The 18,475-nt window shown below is 40.7% G+C and overlaps 1 protein-coding gene across 3 annotated transcripts in view; it reads left to right on the forward strand.

The window, feature by feature from the left end:
* The window catches only part of KLHL3 (kelch like family member 3), a 124,728-nt gene that overhangs the window by 71,664 nt on the left and 34,589 nt on the right, over positions 1-18,475 (forward strand). For all 3 annotated transcript variants that reach the window (XM_043465430.1, XM_043465432.1, XM_043465431.1), the window contains one exon: positions 7,801-7,917. In XM_043465430.1, coding sequence (XP_043321365.1) covers positions 7,801-7,917 — 117 coding nt within the window. The remainder of the gene's footprint in view (positions 1-7,800; positions 7,918-18,475) is intronic.

Consider the following 18,475-nt stretch of genomic DNA (forward strand, 5'->3'; position numbering starts at 1 on the left):
ATGGTGTAAATATTTCCACCAAGGTAATGTCACTAGACACTGAATTGGGACCAGCTCCAATCCATCACTGCTCCCAGCTGTGCTCCATGCTGTGTGTGGCAAGAAGTGGGAATATGGGAATATTAACACACCTCTTGTTAAGTTTTGATTTGAGAAAGAGCACAGAGATATGACAGAATCATTCTTGTGTCTGGATGTGCTGTCCTGTCTTTTTTAAAAAAGTAATCTTATTTAAGTTTACAACGTTTTTATTAAAATATAGTTGACATACAATATTTTGTTAGTTTTAAGTGTACATCATAGCGATTTGACACTGAAATACGTGATGAAATGATCACGTTAAGTCTAGTACCCGTCTGTTCCCACACACTTATTACAATATTACTGACTATATTGTTTATGCTGTATATTGCATCCCCATGACTTATTTTACAGCTGGAAGTTGTACTTCTTAATACCCCTCCCCTGTTTTACCCATCCCTCCACCCTTCTTCTGTCTGGCAACCATCTGCTTATTCTCTGTCTGTGAGTCTGTTTTCATTTGTCTTGTTTTGTTCATTTGTTTTGTTGTTTTTTAGATTCCATATATAAGTGAGATGATATGGTATTTGTCATTCTCTGACATTTCACTAAGCACAATATCCTCTAGATCCATCCATGTTGCCGCAAATTTCACTCTTTATTATGGCTGAATCATATTTGTGTGTGTGTGTGTGTGTGTGTGTGTGTATCACATTGGAAGTGCTGTCTTCTTTATTTAAAATCATGGCAGTGCATTTGGCAAATGCTATTGGCTCAGTCCCTAGGAAAGAAAAATGTACCAGGGGATGTTCTAGAATGACAGGGAGGGTGCAGTTAGGATTTTGGATTTAGAAACATAGTTTCCCAGCTCAGCAGTATGCCCAGGTTTTTCAAATAATTGTGCCTCAGAGATGCTATATTGCATAATGTTAAACATGAATTTTTGGCATTAGAGGTGAGTCCATGTCTCAGATCCACTGCTTCCTGGCAGAATGGTCTTGCACAGGTTGCCAGCCTCTCTAAGGCTGTTTTCTCATCTATAAAATGTGAGCAGTAGTACCTCTTTCACAGAGTCTAGGGTGGTCATACGTGTAAAATCCTCAGCACTGTGTCTGCTGTTATTGCTGAAATTAGTCCTTCTCAATCTTGAGTAGCAAATCTGGTCCATGTAGGAATCTAGGTTTTCCCCTGATGTTCTCAAAGCTAGCTTATTTCCCCATCCCATGTTTGGCTGAGAATCACCCTTAACTGGACCTTTCCCCTTGCCAAGTCACTGCCCTACCCTATTTTAATCTGTCCCCCTCTTGATTCTCAGACATGTTCTTTTTCTTTTAATTTTTAATTGGAGGATAATTGCTTTACAACATTGTGTTGGTTTCTGCTGTACGTCAGCATGAATCAAGCGGGGCAAGTGCACCAGGGCTCCCCTCTTTGCTCAGTATGCAGGTCCGTCTGGCTTGGCTCCCTCTATAACTTAGGGGATAGAGTGGAAGGATCGGGTTCATCTCGTATTTTCTGACCAAGGCTTGTGCTTACATTGGAGGTGTGAGCTGAGGACTATGAAATCCGATTTTCTCCATCTCCTTTCCATGTAGCAACCTTGTAGCACTAAAAAAATTGGTTCTGAAACATGAAGCAGTGAGGAAATGATGCTGTGGGCTTCCCTTGTGGCTCAGCTGGTAAAGAATCTGCCTCCAATGCGGGAGACCTGGGTTCAATCCCTGGATAGGGAAGATCCCCTAGAGAAGGGAAAGGCTACCCACTCCAGTATTCTGGCCTGGGGAATTCCATGGACTGTATAGCCCCTGGGGTTGCAAAGAGTCGGACACAACTGAGTGACTTTCACTTTCTTTGTCTAAAAGTGAAACACTAAGTGTGCCTTGGGGGCAACTGGTTATTTCATCATGGGGTCCACGAAAAAAAAATATTTTCATCTGAGTAGACATTACCTTACTAGACATGTAGTAGGGTAGACCCTAGTAGACATGTCCCGTGATTGAAGCCACAGGGTTGCTGCTTAGAGCCAACAGACCAGGGGTTTATGCAGTTTTCCTTTAAAGGGCCAGAGAGTAAATATTTTAGGCTTTGTGGGCCACAGCGTCTCAATTCAGCTCTGCTATTAAAATGTGAAAGCAGCCGTAGATGACTTGTAATGAGTGAGTGTGGCTGTGTTCCAAGAAAATTTTATTTACAAAAACAGGTGCATGTGGCCTGTGGGCTGAGGTTTGCCAACTGGGCAGCTACTGAGAATAACGGGAAAGAGTCTGAGCATTAGAGATGGGAGTGTGTGGACCCAGCTCTGCTGCTTTCTGGCTCTGGACTTGGGTGAGTCACTCAGTACGGGGCCGGAGGGTCTACTCACTGGCCGTCAGGAGAGCCCGTGGTTGTGGTATCTCTGGAGAGTGTGGCACAGGGCACGAGCTGCTGCTGCTTGTACTTGCTGCCTCTTTGCCTTGGCCACTCCTTTGACAGCAGGGGCTGTTGGGAATGATTGTGGGCCCATAGGCTAGTTGGAAGTTCATTTGCTTATTTCCCAATCATGACATCTAAATGAAAAAAACATGCGACCTCCTCTAGCTGTGGAGAAGGTCACCGTTGCTGCCAAGTGCTGTGGCTTTCACAGCTGAGTAGGTAAACAGTGCAACTGAGCGGAACCAGTTAGACAAGTCAAGCCAAAAATAAAGATAAGGTTAAATATCGACTTTATTAGACTCAGCCTGCACTGCAGCTTCTATAACAGACTAAACTGACTGACAGGGAAGGGTGTGATCGGCAAATCCCACCTACTCAAGGCCCTGCTGTTCATTCTTTAGGAAAGCGTTCTCATCCGGCCATGCGCTCTGTGCCTGCACTGTGGCAGGAAGTGCAGGGACAGAGCTGATACCCTTCTCACCCTGCAGGAATCACAGTCCAGTAAAGGGAAGAGGAAGGCAGTGTGGGCAACCAAGGTGCAGAACAGAACAGAACTGTGGCGGTCCATCACCTAACCCAGCAAAGCCAGGCGTCTCCAGCATCCTTTATCCTTTGGTTCTGGGGCCTGGCTCTGCTTCCCTAATCTGGCTGCCTGCTCCAGTCTGTTTACAAGCTCATTCTGAACTCTTTTGTCCATTCATTCTTTAAATACATTTGAATGTGTATTATGTGCCAGTAAGTAAGACAAGGTCCCTGTTCTCATGAATCTTAAGGGCTAATTGAAGAAACGCACAATTATTTACAAAACAATGCAATAAGGTTGAGACACATAGCTCCGTGAGAGTTAATGATTTTTAGAAATGAACTAGACAAGGATTTCCATGACATGTGTGTCTATGTTTGTACACATGTAGGTTATTTTATATAGAAATGGGAGCAAACCACACATGTACACTGCTCCTTCCCTTCTGTTCTATTCCACTCGTCTCTCTCCCTTCTCTTCTCTTTCTGATGGATTCCTTTCTGATATCTCATCCAATCCGAGTATGCTCAGCCTGACTTAAGTACATGTTTAGGAAATAGGGCCAAAGCATTAGTAACATATCAATACACACAAATACACAGTTAGAATAAGAAAAATTGGAGATTTTTTACCCACACTGGGAGATATAGCTTTCATTTCAACTTGTGAATTTTGAAATTGTAAATTTTTCTGTAGTATTTACCTTTTCCCTTAGGATTTCTTTTCTTCTCCCTTCCACTTTTTATTTTGAAAAATTTCAAACCTATGGTAAAGTTGGAAAAGAATGAACATTCATATACTCTTTACCTAGATTCACCATTTGTTAACATTGTGCTTCATTTGCTTTTTCTCTTTCTCTCCATAATCCTTTATTTTGCTGAATATTTAATTTTTATTTTTGACAGTAAATTGTAGACATCATGACACTTTACCCTTAAGTATTTTAGCTTGCCCTTCCTAAGAACAAGGAAATTCTCTTTCTGAGCCATAAAACCACTATCATACCAAACAAATGTAACTCTGACACAATAATATTTTCTGGTATACAGTCAGCATTCGAATTTCCCAACAGTCTCAAAAAATGTCTTTCATGATTGTTTCTTTTTAATCCATGACCAAATAAGGATCATGACTTGCATTTAGTTCTGTGTCTCTGAAGAAGATTAAGTGTGCATGCTGTCGTGACTGACTCTTTGAGACCCCACCGACTGTAGTCTGTCAGGCTCCTCTGTCCATGGGATTTCCCCGGCAAGAACACTGGAGTGGGTTGCCATTTCCTTCTCCAGGGGATCTTCTGTTTCCCTGCCTTTTTTAGTGTCTTTCATAATGCTAACAACTTTTAAAAATGGCAACTAAAAATTTTTTTTTCATTTATTTTTATTAGTTGGAGGCTAATTACTTTACAATATTGTAGTGGTTTTTGTCATACACTGACATGAATCAGCCATGGATTTACATGTATTCCCCATCCCGATCCCCCCTCCCACCTCCCTCTCTACCGCAGCACTGTTTATAATAGCCAGGACATGGAAGCAACCTAGATGCCCATCAGCAGAAGAATGGATAAGGAAACAGTGATACACATACACCATGGAATATTACTCAGCCATTAAAATTTTTTTTGTTTATTTGTTTTTGACTATGCTAGGTCTCTGTTGCTGTGCTTGGGCTTTCTCTAGTGGTGACAAGTGGGGGTTGCTCTCTAGTTGTGGTTCATGGGCTCCTCATTGTGGTGGCTTCTCTTGTGGTCCACAGGCTCTGGGCACGTGTGCTCTGTAGTTGTGCTACAGAGCACAGGCTTAGTTGCCCCTCAGCATGTGAAGTCTTCCTGCATGAGGGTTTGAACCTGTGTCCCCTGGATGGCCAGGGAAGGCCCCAGTGCTAACAGTTTTGAAGAATCCAGGACACTTATGTTGAAGAGTGCCCCACACATGGAGTTGTCTATTTCTTTGCGATAAGATTCAGGTTTAACGTTTTAGAAAGACTACTGCATAGGGAATGCTGTTTCCCTCTCATTAAGTCACATTCAGGAGTGTAATATAAATTTGGCCTGTTTACTAGTGGTGTTAACTTTGACCACTTGTTAAAGGTGGTATCTGTCAGATCAACCAGTTTGAATCTCCCCCATTCTCCCTATGTAATTAATAAGTATTCTGTCAGATGACACTTGGAAAACTGTGAATATCTTGTTCCCAACAACTTTTCACCCAATGGTTTCAGCATCTATGGTCAATATTGGCTGAATCAGTTATTATATTGGTGGTTGCAAAGTGATGTTTTTTTAATTCTGTGCTTTTACCTTATTAGCTGGCACTTTTCTGTGAAGAGCAGCCTTCGCATACTTTTTAAAGTCCTTATGGATTCATGGATTCTTTTTATTCTTTGGGTTTTGATTCATTGCTATTTTTTTCTTTTAACTAAATATATTTTAAATGAGGTATGATTTACACACAGTGAAATGTATAGATATTAAGTGTAAGATTTGATTAGTTTTGACAAATGCACTTGCCTATATAGCTCCCTCTCTATCAAGATATAGGACGTATCCATTACCACCAAAAGGTTTCTTTGGCCCCTTCTCAGTCAGGGTTTATTTCTTCGTTATCCTGTTAGATGTTTAAATTGTCCCAAATGTTGGCCATGAAAAGGCCCTATCTAGCTCGCTCTGGTCTATCTGTTGTGTCCCCTTGATCTTTGATCACTTTCTTGCTTTCTGGCACAAGAAAGTGTTTTGTCTTATTATTAGTTGTTGTTATTATTGTTTTTCAGTTCAGTTCAGTTCAGTCGCTCAATCGGGTCTGACTCTGCGACCCCATGAATTGCAGCACACCAGGCCTCCTTGTCCATCACCAACTCCAAGACTCCACCCAAACCCATGTCCATTGTGTCCATCCAACCATCTCATCCTCTGTCGTCCCCTTCTCCTCCTGCCCTCAATCTTTCCCAGCAACAGGGTCTTTTCCAATGAGTCAGCTCTCTGCATCAGGTGGCCAAAGTATTGGAGTTTCAGCTTCAACATCAGTCCCTCCAATGAACACCCAGGACTGATCTCCTTTTGGATGGACTGGTTGGATCTTCTTGCAGTCCAAGGGACTCTCAAGAGTCTTCTCCAACACCACAGTTCAAAAGCATCAATTCTTCGGTGCTCAGCTTTCTTTATAGTCCAAATCTCACATCCATACACGACCACTGGAAAAACCGTAGCCTTGACTAGACGGACCTTTGTAGGCAAAGTAATGTCTCTGCTTTTTAATATGCTGTCTGGGTTGGTCATAACTATCCTTCCAAGGAGTAAGCGTCTTTTAATTTCATTGCTGCAATCACCATCTGCAGTGATTTTGGAGCCCAGAAAAATAAAGTCAGCCATTGTTTCCACTGTTTCCCCATCTATCTGCCATGAAGTGAGGGACTGGATGCCATGGTCTTAGTTTTCTGAATGTTGAGCTTTAAGGTATATATTGTCACCCTGCTTATTTAACTTATATGCAGAGTACATCATGAGAAACGCTGGGCTGGAGGAAACACAAGCTGGAATCAAGATTGCCGGGAGAAATATCAATAACCTCAGATGACAGAAATATCAATATGCAGATGACACCACCCTTATGGCAGAAAGTGAGGAAGAACTAAAGAGCCTCTTGATGAAGGTGAAAGAGGAAGAGTGAAAAAGTTGGCTTAAAGCTCAACATTCAGAAAACTAAGATCATGGCATCCGGTCCCATCTCTTCATGGCAGATAGATGGGGAAACAGTGGAAACAGTGGCTGACTTTATTTTTCTGGGCTTCAAAATCACTGCAGATGGTGACTGCAGCAATGAAATTAACAGCTGAAAATATCCCGTGTCAAAACTAGTTTAATAATTTCTCCACTAGTGGACTTCAGAAAGTTTCTTTATCCTCTTACAAAAATCCTGCAGCAAACATCTTGGAACACATATTCTTGCACCACTTGTGTAAATATTTTTGTTGACTAGAGCTCTAGAAGTTATATTTCTAGGTCAAAGATATGCACATTTGAATTTTTGATGGCTGTTGCCAAATTCTTCCTTCCCCTCTTAAAAAGTCATGTTAATTAAGCTACCATAAACAGTGGTGGTTTCCCCGCTGTCTTACCAATGCTGACATGTATGCATGTCTATGTGTATGGTGATGCAGGGTTTGAATCTGAACTTAACCTTGAGTAAGGTGAACATTCAAACCATAGATTCCCCTTTTTGGTTCTAAGACCTGTTTTGATTTGTATAGAAATGAAATCTCTCCTCAAAGAAAAGGTTCAACCCAAGGAGAAATTTTTGCCATTCTCTATCATTCAGTTTCAAACTCACCATTATTACCAACTTTTGTGGGGGACATCTTTATAGTTTTTGTTCTGCATTAAAGGAACATGGGAAATAGATGAAGAGAGGTGTTTGTGTGATGAAGACATTGCCCCCAGGGCTTCTGGTCCTCTTAGGAATTCTTTGTAAAATTTGATTCAGAGTTATTGCTCTGCATTTCTACCCTGGGGTAACTGTTGGAATTGATTTTTATTTTGCAAAGAACTGGATGATTATATGTTTGGGGCAACAGGTTTTTCTTAGTGTACATTTGTGTGTGTGTGTGTGTGTGTGTATGTGTGTGTGTGTATGTGTATGAGGGAGGCAGAGAGAGCACTCTCTGACATGACATCAGGTAGTAAATATATTCTGTTTTTACTAATATTTTCAATATTAGACCTTAGGTTAAATGCCTTTGTGGATGACTTGTAACTTTTCTTTCTTTTTTAAGGTTGAAGAAATTGTTTGAAAGCTATTTTAAAGTTATTATCTCTTTGCTAAAGTTCCCTATTTCGGTTTTCCTTACAGGTATTTGAAGCTGTGATTTCATGGATCAATTATGAGAAAGAGACCCGTTTAGAGCACATGGCAAAACTGATGGAACATGTCCGTCTCCCTCTCTTGCCGAGGGATTACCTCGTTCAGGTCAGTGCTGTGGGAAGAATTAAGCGCTTCCCTGGTCACCCAGGCCTCTAGGAGTAGCAATGGACAACCCTGGTTGTATGGAATGGTGAGGAGTTTCATGGGTCTTTGGTGTGGAGTGAGGGCACTTACCCACTGACCCTCAGTGTGAGGATGTGGTAGTGTAAGGTTTAAGAGCACAGGTTTGAGAATGAGACACTTAGGTTTAGTTCCTCCTCTCCCACTTCTTAGCTTTGAGTCTCAGTTTCTTTTTCTCTAGAAGGGAAATTGTACGACAGCCCGGTAGGGTTGTTACGAGGACCAAAGGAATTGTAAGTATGTAGTTCAGGTGTTTAGCATGGAGCCCAGGGATAACACATGTTCAACAAGTTAGCTGCTTTTGTTGTACAGGACTTCAGCGAGGAGGGTCATTTCTATGTTCATGTTTCTGTGTTCTCTTTTTGCTTCATATTAGGCAACTTGGGGCCTAATCCAGGACATAAAAACCAGCTCTTCACAGCTGCCTGGAATACATACTGCATATATGGGCTTCCCAGGTGGCTCAGTGGTAAAGAATCCGCCTGCCAATGTAGGAGACACAGGAGATGTGGGTTCAATCCCTGAGTCAGGTAGACCCCCTGGAGGAGGGCATGGCTACCCACTCCAGTGAATCCCCATGAACAGAGGAGCCTGGTGGGCCCATTCTGTGGGGTCACAAAGAGTCAGACATGACTGAATGAGCACACACTGCTTCCTCTAAAACATGGCGCCACATGTTTTTTCATTTAATCCTACAACAACCCTGTGAGCAGAGGTTATAACACTCTTTTTACAAATGTGGGCTTTGAGGCTTATAGAGGTTGGGATTTATGTGGAGTCCCCAGCTAATAGGTAGGTGGCAGGGTCAGGATTCAAATCCATGTCTGTCTGGCTCCAGAGCACCCCACCTTCCCTAAGCAGGCGCCACCTTTAATACTGTCTGTTCTGTTTGTGCATTACACAACTGACTTTGTAGCATAAACAGCATTAGATGTTTTCCAAGCAGGCAGAAGATAAAACTTAATAGATAAGCAACAAGTTCCAAGGCAGAAGGCCAGCTCAGCGGTTCTCAGGAGGTCTCTGGAGGAATGGTAGGTGTGAAGCAAGGATAAGAGGAGGTTCAGTATCCAGCAGCAGAGCTCTGTCACTTCTTGACCATAAGACACTGGGTCAATCCTCAACCTTTCTAAGCCTCTGCCTTCTCATCTGGTGAAAAGAGCCCCTGCCCTTATAGGATCATTTGAGGATCAAATGAGATAAATCATGTAAATCCTACAACCCAGTGTTCAGTGATACTACTACTCTCGTCACACCACTGCTGCTGTTGGCACTAGTAGGAGACAGTATCCTTACGAGCACTTGTAAAGTCCTCGGTTTATGACAGTGTTGACCACAGGCCTCAGAGGTCAGTGGAATGTTCTCTGGATGTCTGAACCTCAGCCCTCTTCTCAGGGTGTTGAGCTAATCGCTCAGTCATGTCCGACTCTTTGCAATCCTGTGGACTGTAGCCCTCCAGGTTCCTCTGTCTGTGGAATACTCTAGGCACCAATACTGGAGTGGGTGGCCATTTCCTTCTCCAGGGGTCTTCCCAACACGGGGAGTAAACCTGGGTCTCTTGTCTTGCAGGCAGATTCTTTACCTTCTTGGCCACCAGGGAAGCCCAGTGTATACTCACAAACCTTCAGACGTGGCCTGTGTTTTACCCCGTGGATGGTATCACTGCCACCTGGTGGCCGCACATCCTTCCTGTAGGAGGGGTCCCCTCCGCGGAGGAGCCAAACCGGCCCCAGCTCCCAGTGTCGGAACCACGCCTTCCACGGAGTGGGCCCTGCCACCCGTAGTAGTGAAGGGTTGGCTTCCAGCACAGTCTCACCTGCACAGGGACCAAGGGCGGCCTGCGGACCTGGGTTCTGGAGAAAGCTAAAGGGGCCTTAGAGAACCCGTACTCACCACCTCCATCGAGTGCCCGCAAGGGAAACTTAATGAAGACTTTAGGAAATAGTTCCTGTGTTTTTAGGGCAAGGTCAGGTTTAGGTCTGGAGAAGAAGGAAGACAGAGACAATGGGCTTGATCTCTGTGGTGTGGGACTTTTTTTTTAAGGTTTTTTTTTTTTCAGAACACCTTCGGAAGGAGATATTTCATTAACACTCTTTTGACCTTGAAACTTCAAACAGTTGTAACCACTGAGGATGACTGATGGAGGAGGAGAGAAAGGAAAGCTCTGGGCAGACCTGTACCAACATTGATTCCTAGGGGAGGTGTTTTTTGTTGGTGGTGGTGGTGGTTGTTTTTTTTTTTAAGAGCTAACATTTATTAGGTTTTCATTAAATATTCAAAAATATTGTGCCAAGTGTATAACATGGTAGGTCTTATTTAAAAATGTATTCTTGTCATAGAATATGTATAATATAAACTTCATCCTTTTAACCATTTGAAGTGTACAGTATAGTGGCATTAATTGCATTCATTGTGCTCTACAACCATCACCATACCCATTTCTAAAACTTTTTCATCATCCCAGATTGAAACTGTGCACACTTGAGTACTCTCTGAATGAGTGCTTTGGGAGAAGTAGCTACTCATGCATTTTTCCTTCTTCCCAAGCTTTTAAAGAGATCCTCTCCCACACTTTTAATTTTTTTTTTAACTGACCCTAAATGTTTATGATTTGTCCCAACTTGCCTTAGCCCCTCAATGGGACAGAAAAACCTTCCCAGAAAAGGGAGTGTTCCTGGGGATTGTCTGTGGGGAAAGAGGCATCCAGAGGTAACAGAGGTGTTCTCACTGACCCTCTTTTTCCTGGCACTTCTCACACTGCTCTGCAGATGATGGCCCAGGCCACATTCCTGTTCCTAGTTACAGGTGAGGACCCCGGAGAGGCTCAGCCAGGCCTGTGCATGACCACTCCAGGGCTGAGAGAGTTGAGATGGAAAGGCCCTTCTCATTCTCTGACTAAACCTGAGGGCTCATGGTCAGAACCCTTGTTTTGTTCATAATTTTCTCCCCTGAGGTTCAGCACTGAGCTGCTGAACCAGGAGACATTCAATCACTGTTAGCTGCTGAATGGAACTGACTTTGCTGGTAACTCCCAAACATTCCAGCAAAGAAAACATGAAGTAGCCTTCAAGGATCACATTATACCTTACAGACATGCCATGTAGCAATCTGACCTGCACCCCAAGGGCAGAGATTTGAGAGTTGGGGTACCAACATGGTTCACACTTAGCTTTGCTCATGAAATATTTAGGCTTAAGTTCTTGGCTCTAGGAAAAGGCATGAAGAAGTCACAACCCCAGCTTAGATGGGGTCCAAGTGGAGGTCAGTTGGTGGGACTTTAGTGCAAAACATTCTTTCTGCTCTGATATGTTATAGAGTGCCTCACTGGCTGCTTCTCCCTGAGGCTTGTACAGTAAGAAAAGGGATATGAATTCTTCATGAACATCACCTTATTACACCCAGTGCCTACAAGAGTTGGCTGTTGGGTCCCACTGTCTTCCTGTTTCCCTCCCTCTCCTTCTCTCAAATGCCTGACCATTTGCCTTAAACATTATAAAGTTTAGGTTGATACAAACGTAATTGTGGTTTAGGACTGTGAATTTTAAATCACCATAACTAGGCTTAAACACATCTCTTTTTTTCTTTTTAATTTATTGTTTTATTGAAGGATAGTTGCTTTACAGAATTTTGTTGTTTTCTGTCGAACCTCAACATGAATAAGCCATAGGTATACATATATCCCCTTCATTTTGAACCTCCCTCCCATCTCTTGCCCATTCCCACCCCTCTAGATTGATACAGAGCCCCTGTTTGAGTTTCCTGAGCCATACAGCAAATTCCCATTGGCTATCTATTTTACATATAGCAGTGTAAGTTTCCATGTTACTCTTTCCATACATCTCAATCTCTCCTCCCCTCTCCTCACGTCCATAGGTCTATTTTCTATGTCTGTTTCTCCATTGCTGCCCTGTAAATAAATTCTTCAGTACCATTTTTCTAGATTCCATATATATACATTAGAATATGATATTTATCTTTCTCTATCTGACTCACTTCACTCTGTATAATAGGTTCTAGGTTCATCCACCTCATGAGAACTGACTCAAATGCATTTCTTTTTATGGCTTAGTAATATTCCATTGTGCATATATACCACAGCTTCTTTATCCATTCATCTGTCGATGGACATCTAGGTTCCTTCCATGTTCTAGCTATTGTAAGTAGTGCTGCAATGAACAATGGGACACATGTTTCTTTTTCAGTTTTGGTTTCCTCAGGATATATACCTAGGAGTAGGATTGCTGGGTCATATGGTGGTTTTATTCCCAGTTTTTTAAGGAATCTCCATATCGTCTTCCATAGTGGCTGTATCAATTTACATTCCCACTAACAGTGCAAGAGTGTTCCCTTTTCTTCACACACTCTCCAGCATTTATTGTTTGTAGGCTTTTTGATGATGGCCATTCTGACCAGTGTGAGGTGATATCTCATTGTATTTTTGATTTACATTTCTCTAATAGCAATGCTGAGCCTCTTTTCATATGTTTGTTAGCCATCTGTATGTCTTCTTTGGAGAAATGTCTATTTACATCTTTCTCCCACTTTTTGATTGTGTTGGTTGTTCTTCTGGCATTGAGTTGTATGAGCTGCTTGTATATTTTGGAAATTAATCCTTTGTCAGTTGTTTCATTTGCTATTATTTTCTCCCATTCTGAGGGCTGTCTTTTCACCTTGCTTATAGTTTCCTTTGCTGTGCAAAAGCTTTTAAGTTTAATCATGTCCCACTTGTATACTTTTGTTTTATTTCTATTGCTCAGGAAGTGGGTCATAGATGATCTTGCTTTGGTTTATGTCATCAAGTGTTCTGCCTATGTTTTCCTCTAAGAGTTTTATAGTTTATGGTCTTACATTTAGGTCTTTAATCCATTTTGAGTTTATCGTTGTGTATGGTGTTAGGAAGTGTTCTAATTTCATTCTTTTACATGTAGCTGTCCAGTTTTCCCAGCACCATTTATTGAAGGGGCTATCTTTGCCCCATTTTACATTCTTGCCTCCTTTCTCAAAAATAAGGTACCCATAGATGCATGGGTTTATTTCTGGGCTTTCTGTCTTGTTCCATTGGTCTATATTTCTGTTTTTATGCCAGTACCATACTGTCTTGATGACTGTAGGTTTGTAGTATAATCTGAAGTCAGGAAGATTTATTCCTCCAACTCCATTCTTTTCCAAGACTGCTTTGGCTATTTGGGGTCTTTTGTGTTTCCATATGAATTGTGAAATTTTTTCTTTTAGTTCTGTGAAAAATGCTATTGGTAATTTGATAGGGATCGCATTGAATCTGTAGATTGCATTTGGTAGTATAGTCATTTTCACAATATTGATACTTCCTACCCAAGAACATGGAATCTCTCTCCATCTGTTTATGTCATCTTTGATTTCTTTCATTAGTGTCATAATTTTCTAAGTACAGTTCTTTTGTCTCCTTAGGTAAATTTATTCCTAGATATTTAATTCTTTTTGTTGCAATGGTGAATGGATTGATTCCTTAATTTCTCTTTCTGATTTTTCATTGTTAGTATATAGAAATGCAAGTGATTTCTGTGTATTGATTTTGTATCCCACAACTTTGCTAAATTCACTGATTAGCTCTAGTAATTTTCTGATACTATCTTTAGGGTTTTCTGTGTACAGTATCATGTCATCTGCAAACAGTGAGAGCTTTACTTCTTCTTTTCCAATTTGGATTCCTTTTATTTATTTTTCTTCTCTGATTGCTGTAGCTAGGACTTCCAGAACTATGTTGAATGATAGTGGTGAAAGTGGACACCCTTATGTTGTTCCTGATCTTAGGGGATATGCTTTCAGTTTTTTACCATTGAGAATAATGTTTGCTGTAGGCTTATCATATATGGCCTTTACTATGTTGAGGTAGGTTCCTTCTATGCCCATTTTTTGAAGAGTTTTAATCATAAATGGGTGCTGAATTCTGTCAAAGGCATTTTCTGCATCTATTGAGATTATCAAGTGGTTTTTATCTTTCAGTTTGTTAATATGGTGTATCACATTGATTGATTTGCGTATATTGAAGAATCCTTGCATTCCTGGAATAAACCCAACTTGATCATGTGTATGAGCTTTTTGATGTGTTGCTGAATTCTGTTTGCTAAAATTTTGTTGAGGATTTTTGCATCTATGTTCATCAGTGATATTGGCCTGTAGTTTTTTTGTGTGTGTGTTGTCTTTGTCTGGTTTTGGTATCAGGGTGATGGTGGCCTCATAGGATGAGTTTGGAAGTGTTCCTTCCTCTGCAATTATTTGAAAGAGTTTTAGAAGGATAGGCATTAGCTCTTCTCTAAATGTTTGATAGAATTCTCCTGTGAAGCCATTTGGTCTTGGGCTTTTGTTTTTTGGGGGATTTTTGATCACAGTTTCAATTTCAGTACTTGTAATTGGGTTGTTCATAATTTTTATTTCTTCCTGGTTCAGTCTTGGAAGATTGTACTTTTCTAAGAATCTACCCATTTCTTCCAGATTATCCATTTTATTGCCATATAGTTGTTCATAGTAATCTCTTACAATCCTTTGCATTTCTGCGTTGTCTGTTGTAATGTCTCCTTTTTCATTTCTAATTTTGTTGATTTGATTCTTCTCTCTTTTTTTCTTGATGATTCTGGCTAAAGGTTTGTCAATTTTGTTTATCTTCTCAAAGAACCAGCTTTTAGTTTTATTAATCTTTACTATTGTATCTTTCATTTCTTTTTTATTTATTTCTGCTCAGATCTTTATGATTTCTTTCCTTCTACTGATTTTGGGTTTTTTATTGTTGTTGTTCCTGTTTTTTCCAGTTGTTTTAGGTGTTAAGTTAGGTTGTCTATTTGATGTTTTTCTTGTTTCTTGAGGTAGGATTGTATGCTATAAGCTTCCCTCTTAGAACTGCTTTTGCTGCATCCCATAGGTTTTGAGTTGTTGTGTTTTCATTGTCATTTGTTTCTAGAAGTTTTTTGATTTCCCTTTTGATTTCTTCAGTAACCTGTTGGTTATTTAGAAATGTGTTGCTTAATCTCCATGTGTTTGTGTTTCTTACAGTTTTTTTTTCTTGTAATTGATATCTAGTCTCATAGCATTGTGGTCAGAGAAGATGCCTGATACAATTTCAATTTTCTTAAATTTACTGAGGTTTGATTTGTGACCCAAGATGTGGTTTATCCTGGAGAATGTTCCATGTGCACTTGAGATGAAGGTGTATTCTGCATTTGGATGGAATGTCCTGAAGATATCAATGAGATCCATCTCCTCTAATGTTTCATTTAAGACTTGTGTTTCCTTCTTAGCTTTCTGTTTTGATGATCTGTCCTTTGGTGTGAGTTGGGTGTTCAAAGTCTCCTACTATTATTGTGTTACTGTCAGTTTCTGCTTTTATGTCTGTTAGTGATTGTCTTATGTATTGAGGTGCTCCTATATTGGGTGCATAGATATTTACAGTTGTTATGTCTTCCTCTTGGATTGATCCCTTGATCATTATGTAGCATCCTTCCTTATCTCTTGTAATCTTCTTTATTTTAAGGTCTATTTTGTCTGATATGAGGATTACTACTCCAGCTTTCTTTTGCTTCCCATTTGCATGGAATATATTTTTCCATCCTCTCACTTTCAGTCTATATGTGTCTTTAGATCTGAAGTGGGTTTCTTGTAGACAGCATATATATGGGTCTTGTTTTTGTATCCATTCAGCCAGTCTCTGTCTTTTGGTTACAGCATTTAATCCATTTACATTTATAGCAATTATTGATATATACATTCCTACTGCCATTTTCTTAATTGTTTGGGGTTGATTTTGTAGATCTTTTTTCTTTTCTTGTATTTCTTGACTATATAAGTTCCTTAGACATTTGTTGTAAAGCTGGTTTGATGGTACTAACTTCTCTTAACTTTTGCTTGTCTGAAAAGCTTTTTATTTCTCCATCAATTTTGAATGAGATCCTTGCCAGGTATAGTAATCTTGGTTGTAGATTTTTCCCTTTCAGTACTTTAAATATATCCTGCCATTCCCTTTGGGCCTGCAGAGTTTCTGCTGAAAGAGTATAGGGTTTCTGTTAAGTGTATGGGGTTTCCCTTGTATGTTACTTGTTGCTTTTCCCTTGCTGCTTTTAATATTCTTTCTTTGTGTTTAGTCTTTGTTAGCTTGATTAGTATGTGTCTTGGTGTGTTTCCCTTGGGTTTATCCTGTATGGGACTCTTTGTGCCTCTTGGACTTGATTGACCATTTCCTTTTCCATGTTGGGGAAATTTTCAACTATAATCTCTTAAAAAATTTTCTCATCCCCTTTCTTTTTCTTTTCTTCTGGAACCCCTATAATTCAAATGTTGGTGCATTTGATATTATCCCAGAGGTCTCTGAGACTATCTTCAGTTCTTTTCATTCTTTTTATTTTATTCTGCTTTTCAGAAGTTATTTCCACCATTTTATCTTCAGCTCACTGATTCGTTCTTCTGCTTCAGATATTCTGCTATTGATTCCTTCTAGAGTATTTTGAATTTCAGTAATTGTGTTGTCTGTCTCTGAATGTTTATTCTTTAATTCTTCTAGGTCTTTGTTAACTGATTCTTGCATTTTTTCCATTTTTGTTTTCAAGGTTTTTGATCATCTTTACATCATTATTCTGAATTCCTTTTCAGGTAGTTTGCCTATTTCCTCTTCATTTATTTGGACTTCTGTGTTTCTAGTTTGTTCCTTCTTTTGTGTAGTATTTCTCTGCCTTTTCATTTTTTTTTTTTTTAAACTTATTGTGTTTGAGGTCTCCTTTTCCCAGGCTTAAAGGTTGAATTCTTTGTTACTTTTGGTTTCTTCCCTCCTAAGGTTGGTCCAGTGGTTTGTGTAAGCTTCATATAGGGTGAGATCTGTCCTGAGTTTTTGTTTTTTTGTTTATTTTTCCTCTGTTGGGCAAGGCTGAGTGAGGTAGTAATCCTGTCTGCTGATGATTGGGCTTGTATTTTTGTTTTGCTTGTTGTTTAGATGAGGCGTCCTGCACAGGGTGCTACTGGTGGTTGGGTGATGCTGGGGCTTGTATTCAGTTGGTTTCCTTTGTGTGAGTTCTCACTATTTGATACTCCCTAGGGTTAGTTCGGAGAAGGCAATGGCAACCCACTCCAGTACTCTTACCTGGAAAATCCCATGGACGGAGGAGCCTGGTAGGCTGCAGTCCATGGCGTCATAAAGAGCCAGACACGACTTCACTTTCACTTTCACTTTTCACTTTCATGCATTGGAGAAGGAAATGGCAGCCCACTCCAGTGTTCTTGCCTGGAGAATCCCAGGGACGGCGGAGCCTGGTGGGCTACCGTCTATGGGGTCTCACAGAGTCTGATATGACTGAAGCGACTTAGCAGCAGCAGCAGCAGCAGCATCAGGGTTAGTTCTCTGGTAGTCTAGGGTCTTGGAGTCAGTGCTCCCACTCCAAAGGCTTAGGGCTTGATCTCTTTACAGACTGTTCTCAGTGAATTTCCCTTCTTTGCTGAGCTTCAAAGCTGGTTTTCCTAATAGGCAAAGTCCAAGGTCACAAGCAATAAGTGGTAGAGGCGAGGTGCAAATCCAAGTCTGCCTCCCCCCAGAGCCTGTGCTCTACACAACCCAGTGGCATATGATGATATCCACAAGAGAGACAGTATGAAGGAATTGATTTCTTTTGGCAGTAGTCAAAATATCTTCAAAATACCAGGTATAAAACATTTTCAGTCCACCAGATGCTTATTTAATTTTGAAAAATAAATTTTTATGAAGCTGCTCTGAGAAGTAGTTTTGTGTTTCTTAATGCCTGGTTATATTCTTGAAAAAGTAGAAGCCAACTTCCGGCCACAACAGGTAGAAACTGAGAAGAAAAAGGCTCTCTTCTCTAACATTTGGTCATGAAAATCCTGATTCATTCTTGCAAAAATTGTACTGGATCATCACTCACATATCTTACCAAGAGTTCAGTCTAGAAGTCATATGAAGAGGAAGACTGACCAAATCAGAAAGTTACCTACAGGATGGTAACTGGAATGGTGGAGCTTCTAAACTTCACATAAGGAACAACTGAAGTATCTGGGGAATATTCAGCCTTCCAAGATCTCGGCAGCTGAGAAATAAAAGGCAGAGGGAGGGAGCGCGGGCAGGAACAGCACCTAGGCATGTGCCCATGGGGGTGGCTGCCTGAGTTTCCCAGGAGCAGAGGGCAAAAAGTCCTGTGACTGGAAAAAACATCTTTATTAATCAAAATAGGAACCATTACCATCAACACATTTTTGCTAATGAGAAATAAGTTTGTTTATTCCTGTAGCATAAAAATCCATGCTTCAGGATTCAAAGAACTCTTGGAAAGCATTTTCTGTCTTTTGCTGGTTGTGGAAGTGTTTTCCCTGAAAAAAGTTGTTGCGATGCTTGAAGAAGTGGTAGTTGGTGAATATGGCAGATGAGGCAAAACTTCATAGCCCAATATGGAAGTGTTGGTTGTGTGATGTGTGGTCGTGATTGAGTGTTGTCACGGAGAAGAATTGGGCCCTTTCTGTT

Source organism: Cervus canadensis, chromosome 4, assembly GCF_019320065.1.
Source record: "Cervus canadensis isolate Bull #8, Minnesota chromosome 4, ASM1932006v1, whole genome shotgun sequence".
Classification (NCBI taxonomy): domain Eukaryota; kingdom Metazoa; phylum Chordata; class Mammalia; order Artiodactyla; family Cervidae; genus Cervus; species Cervus canadensis.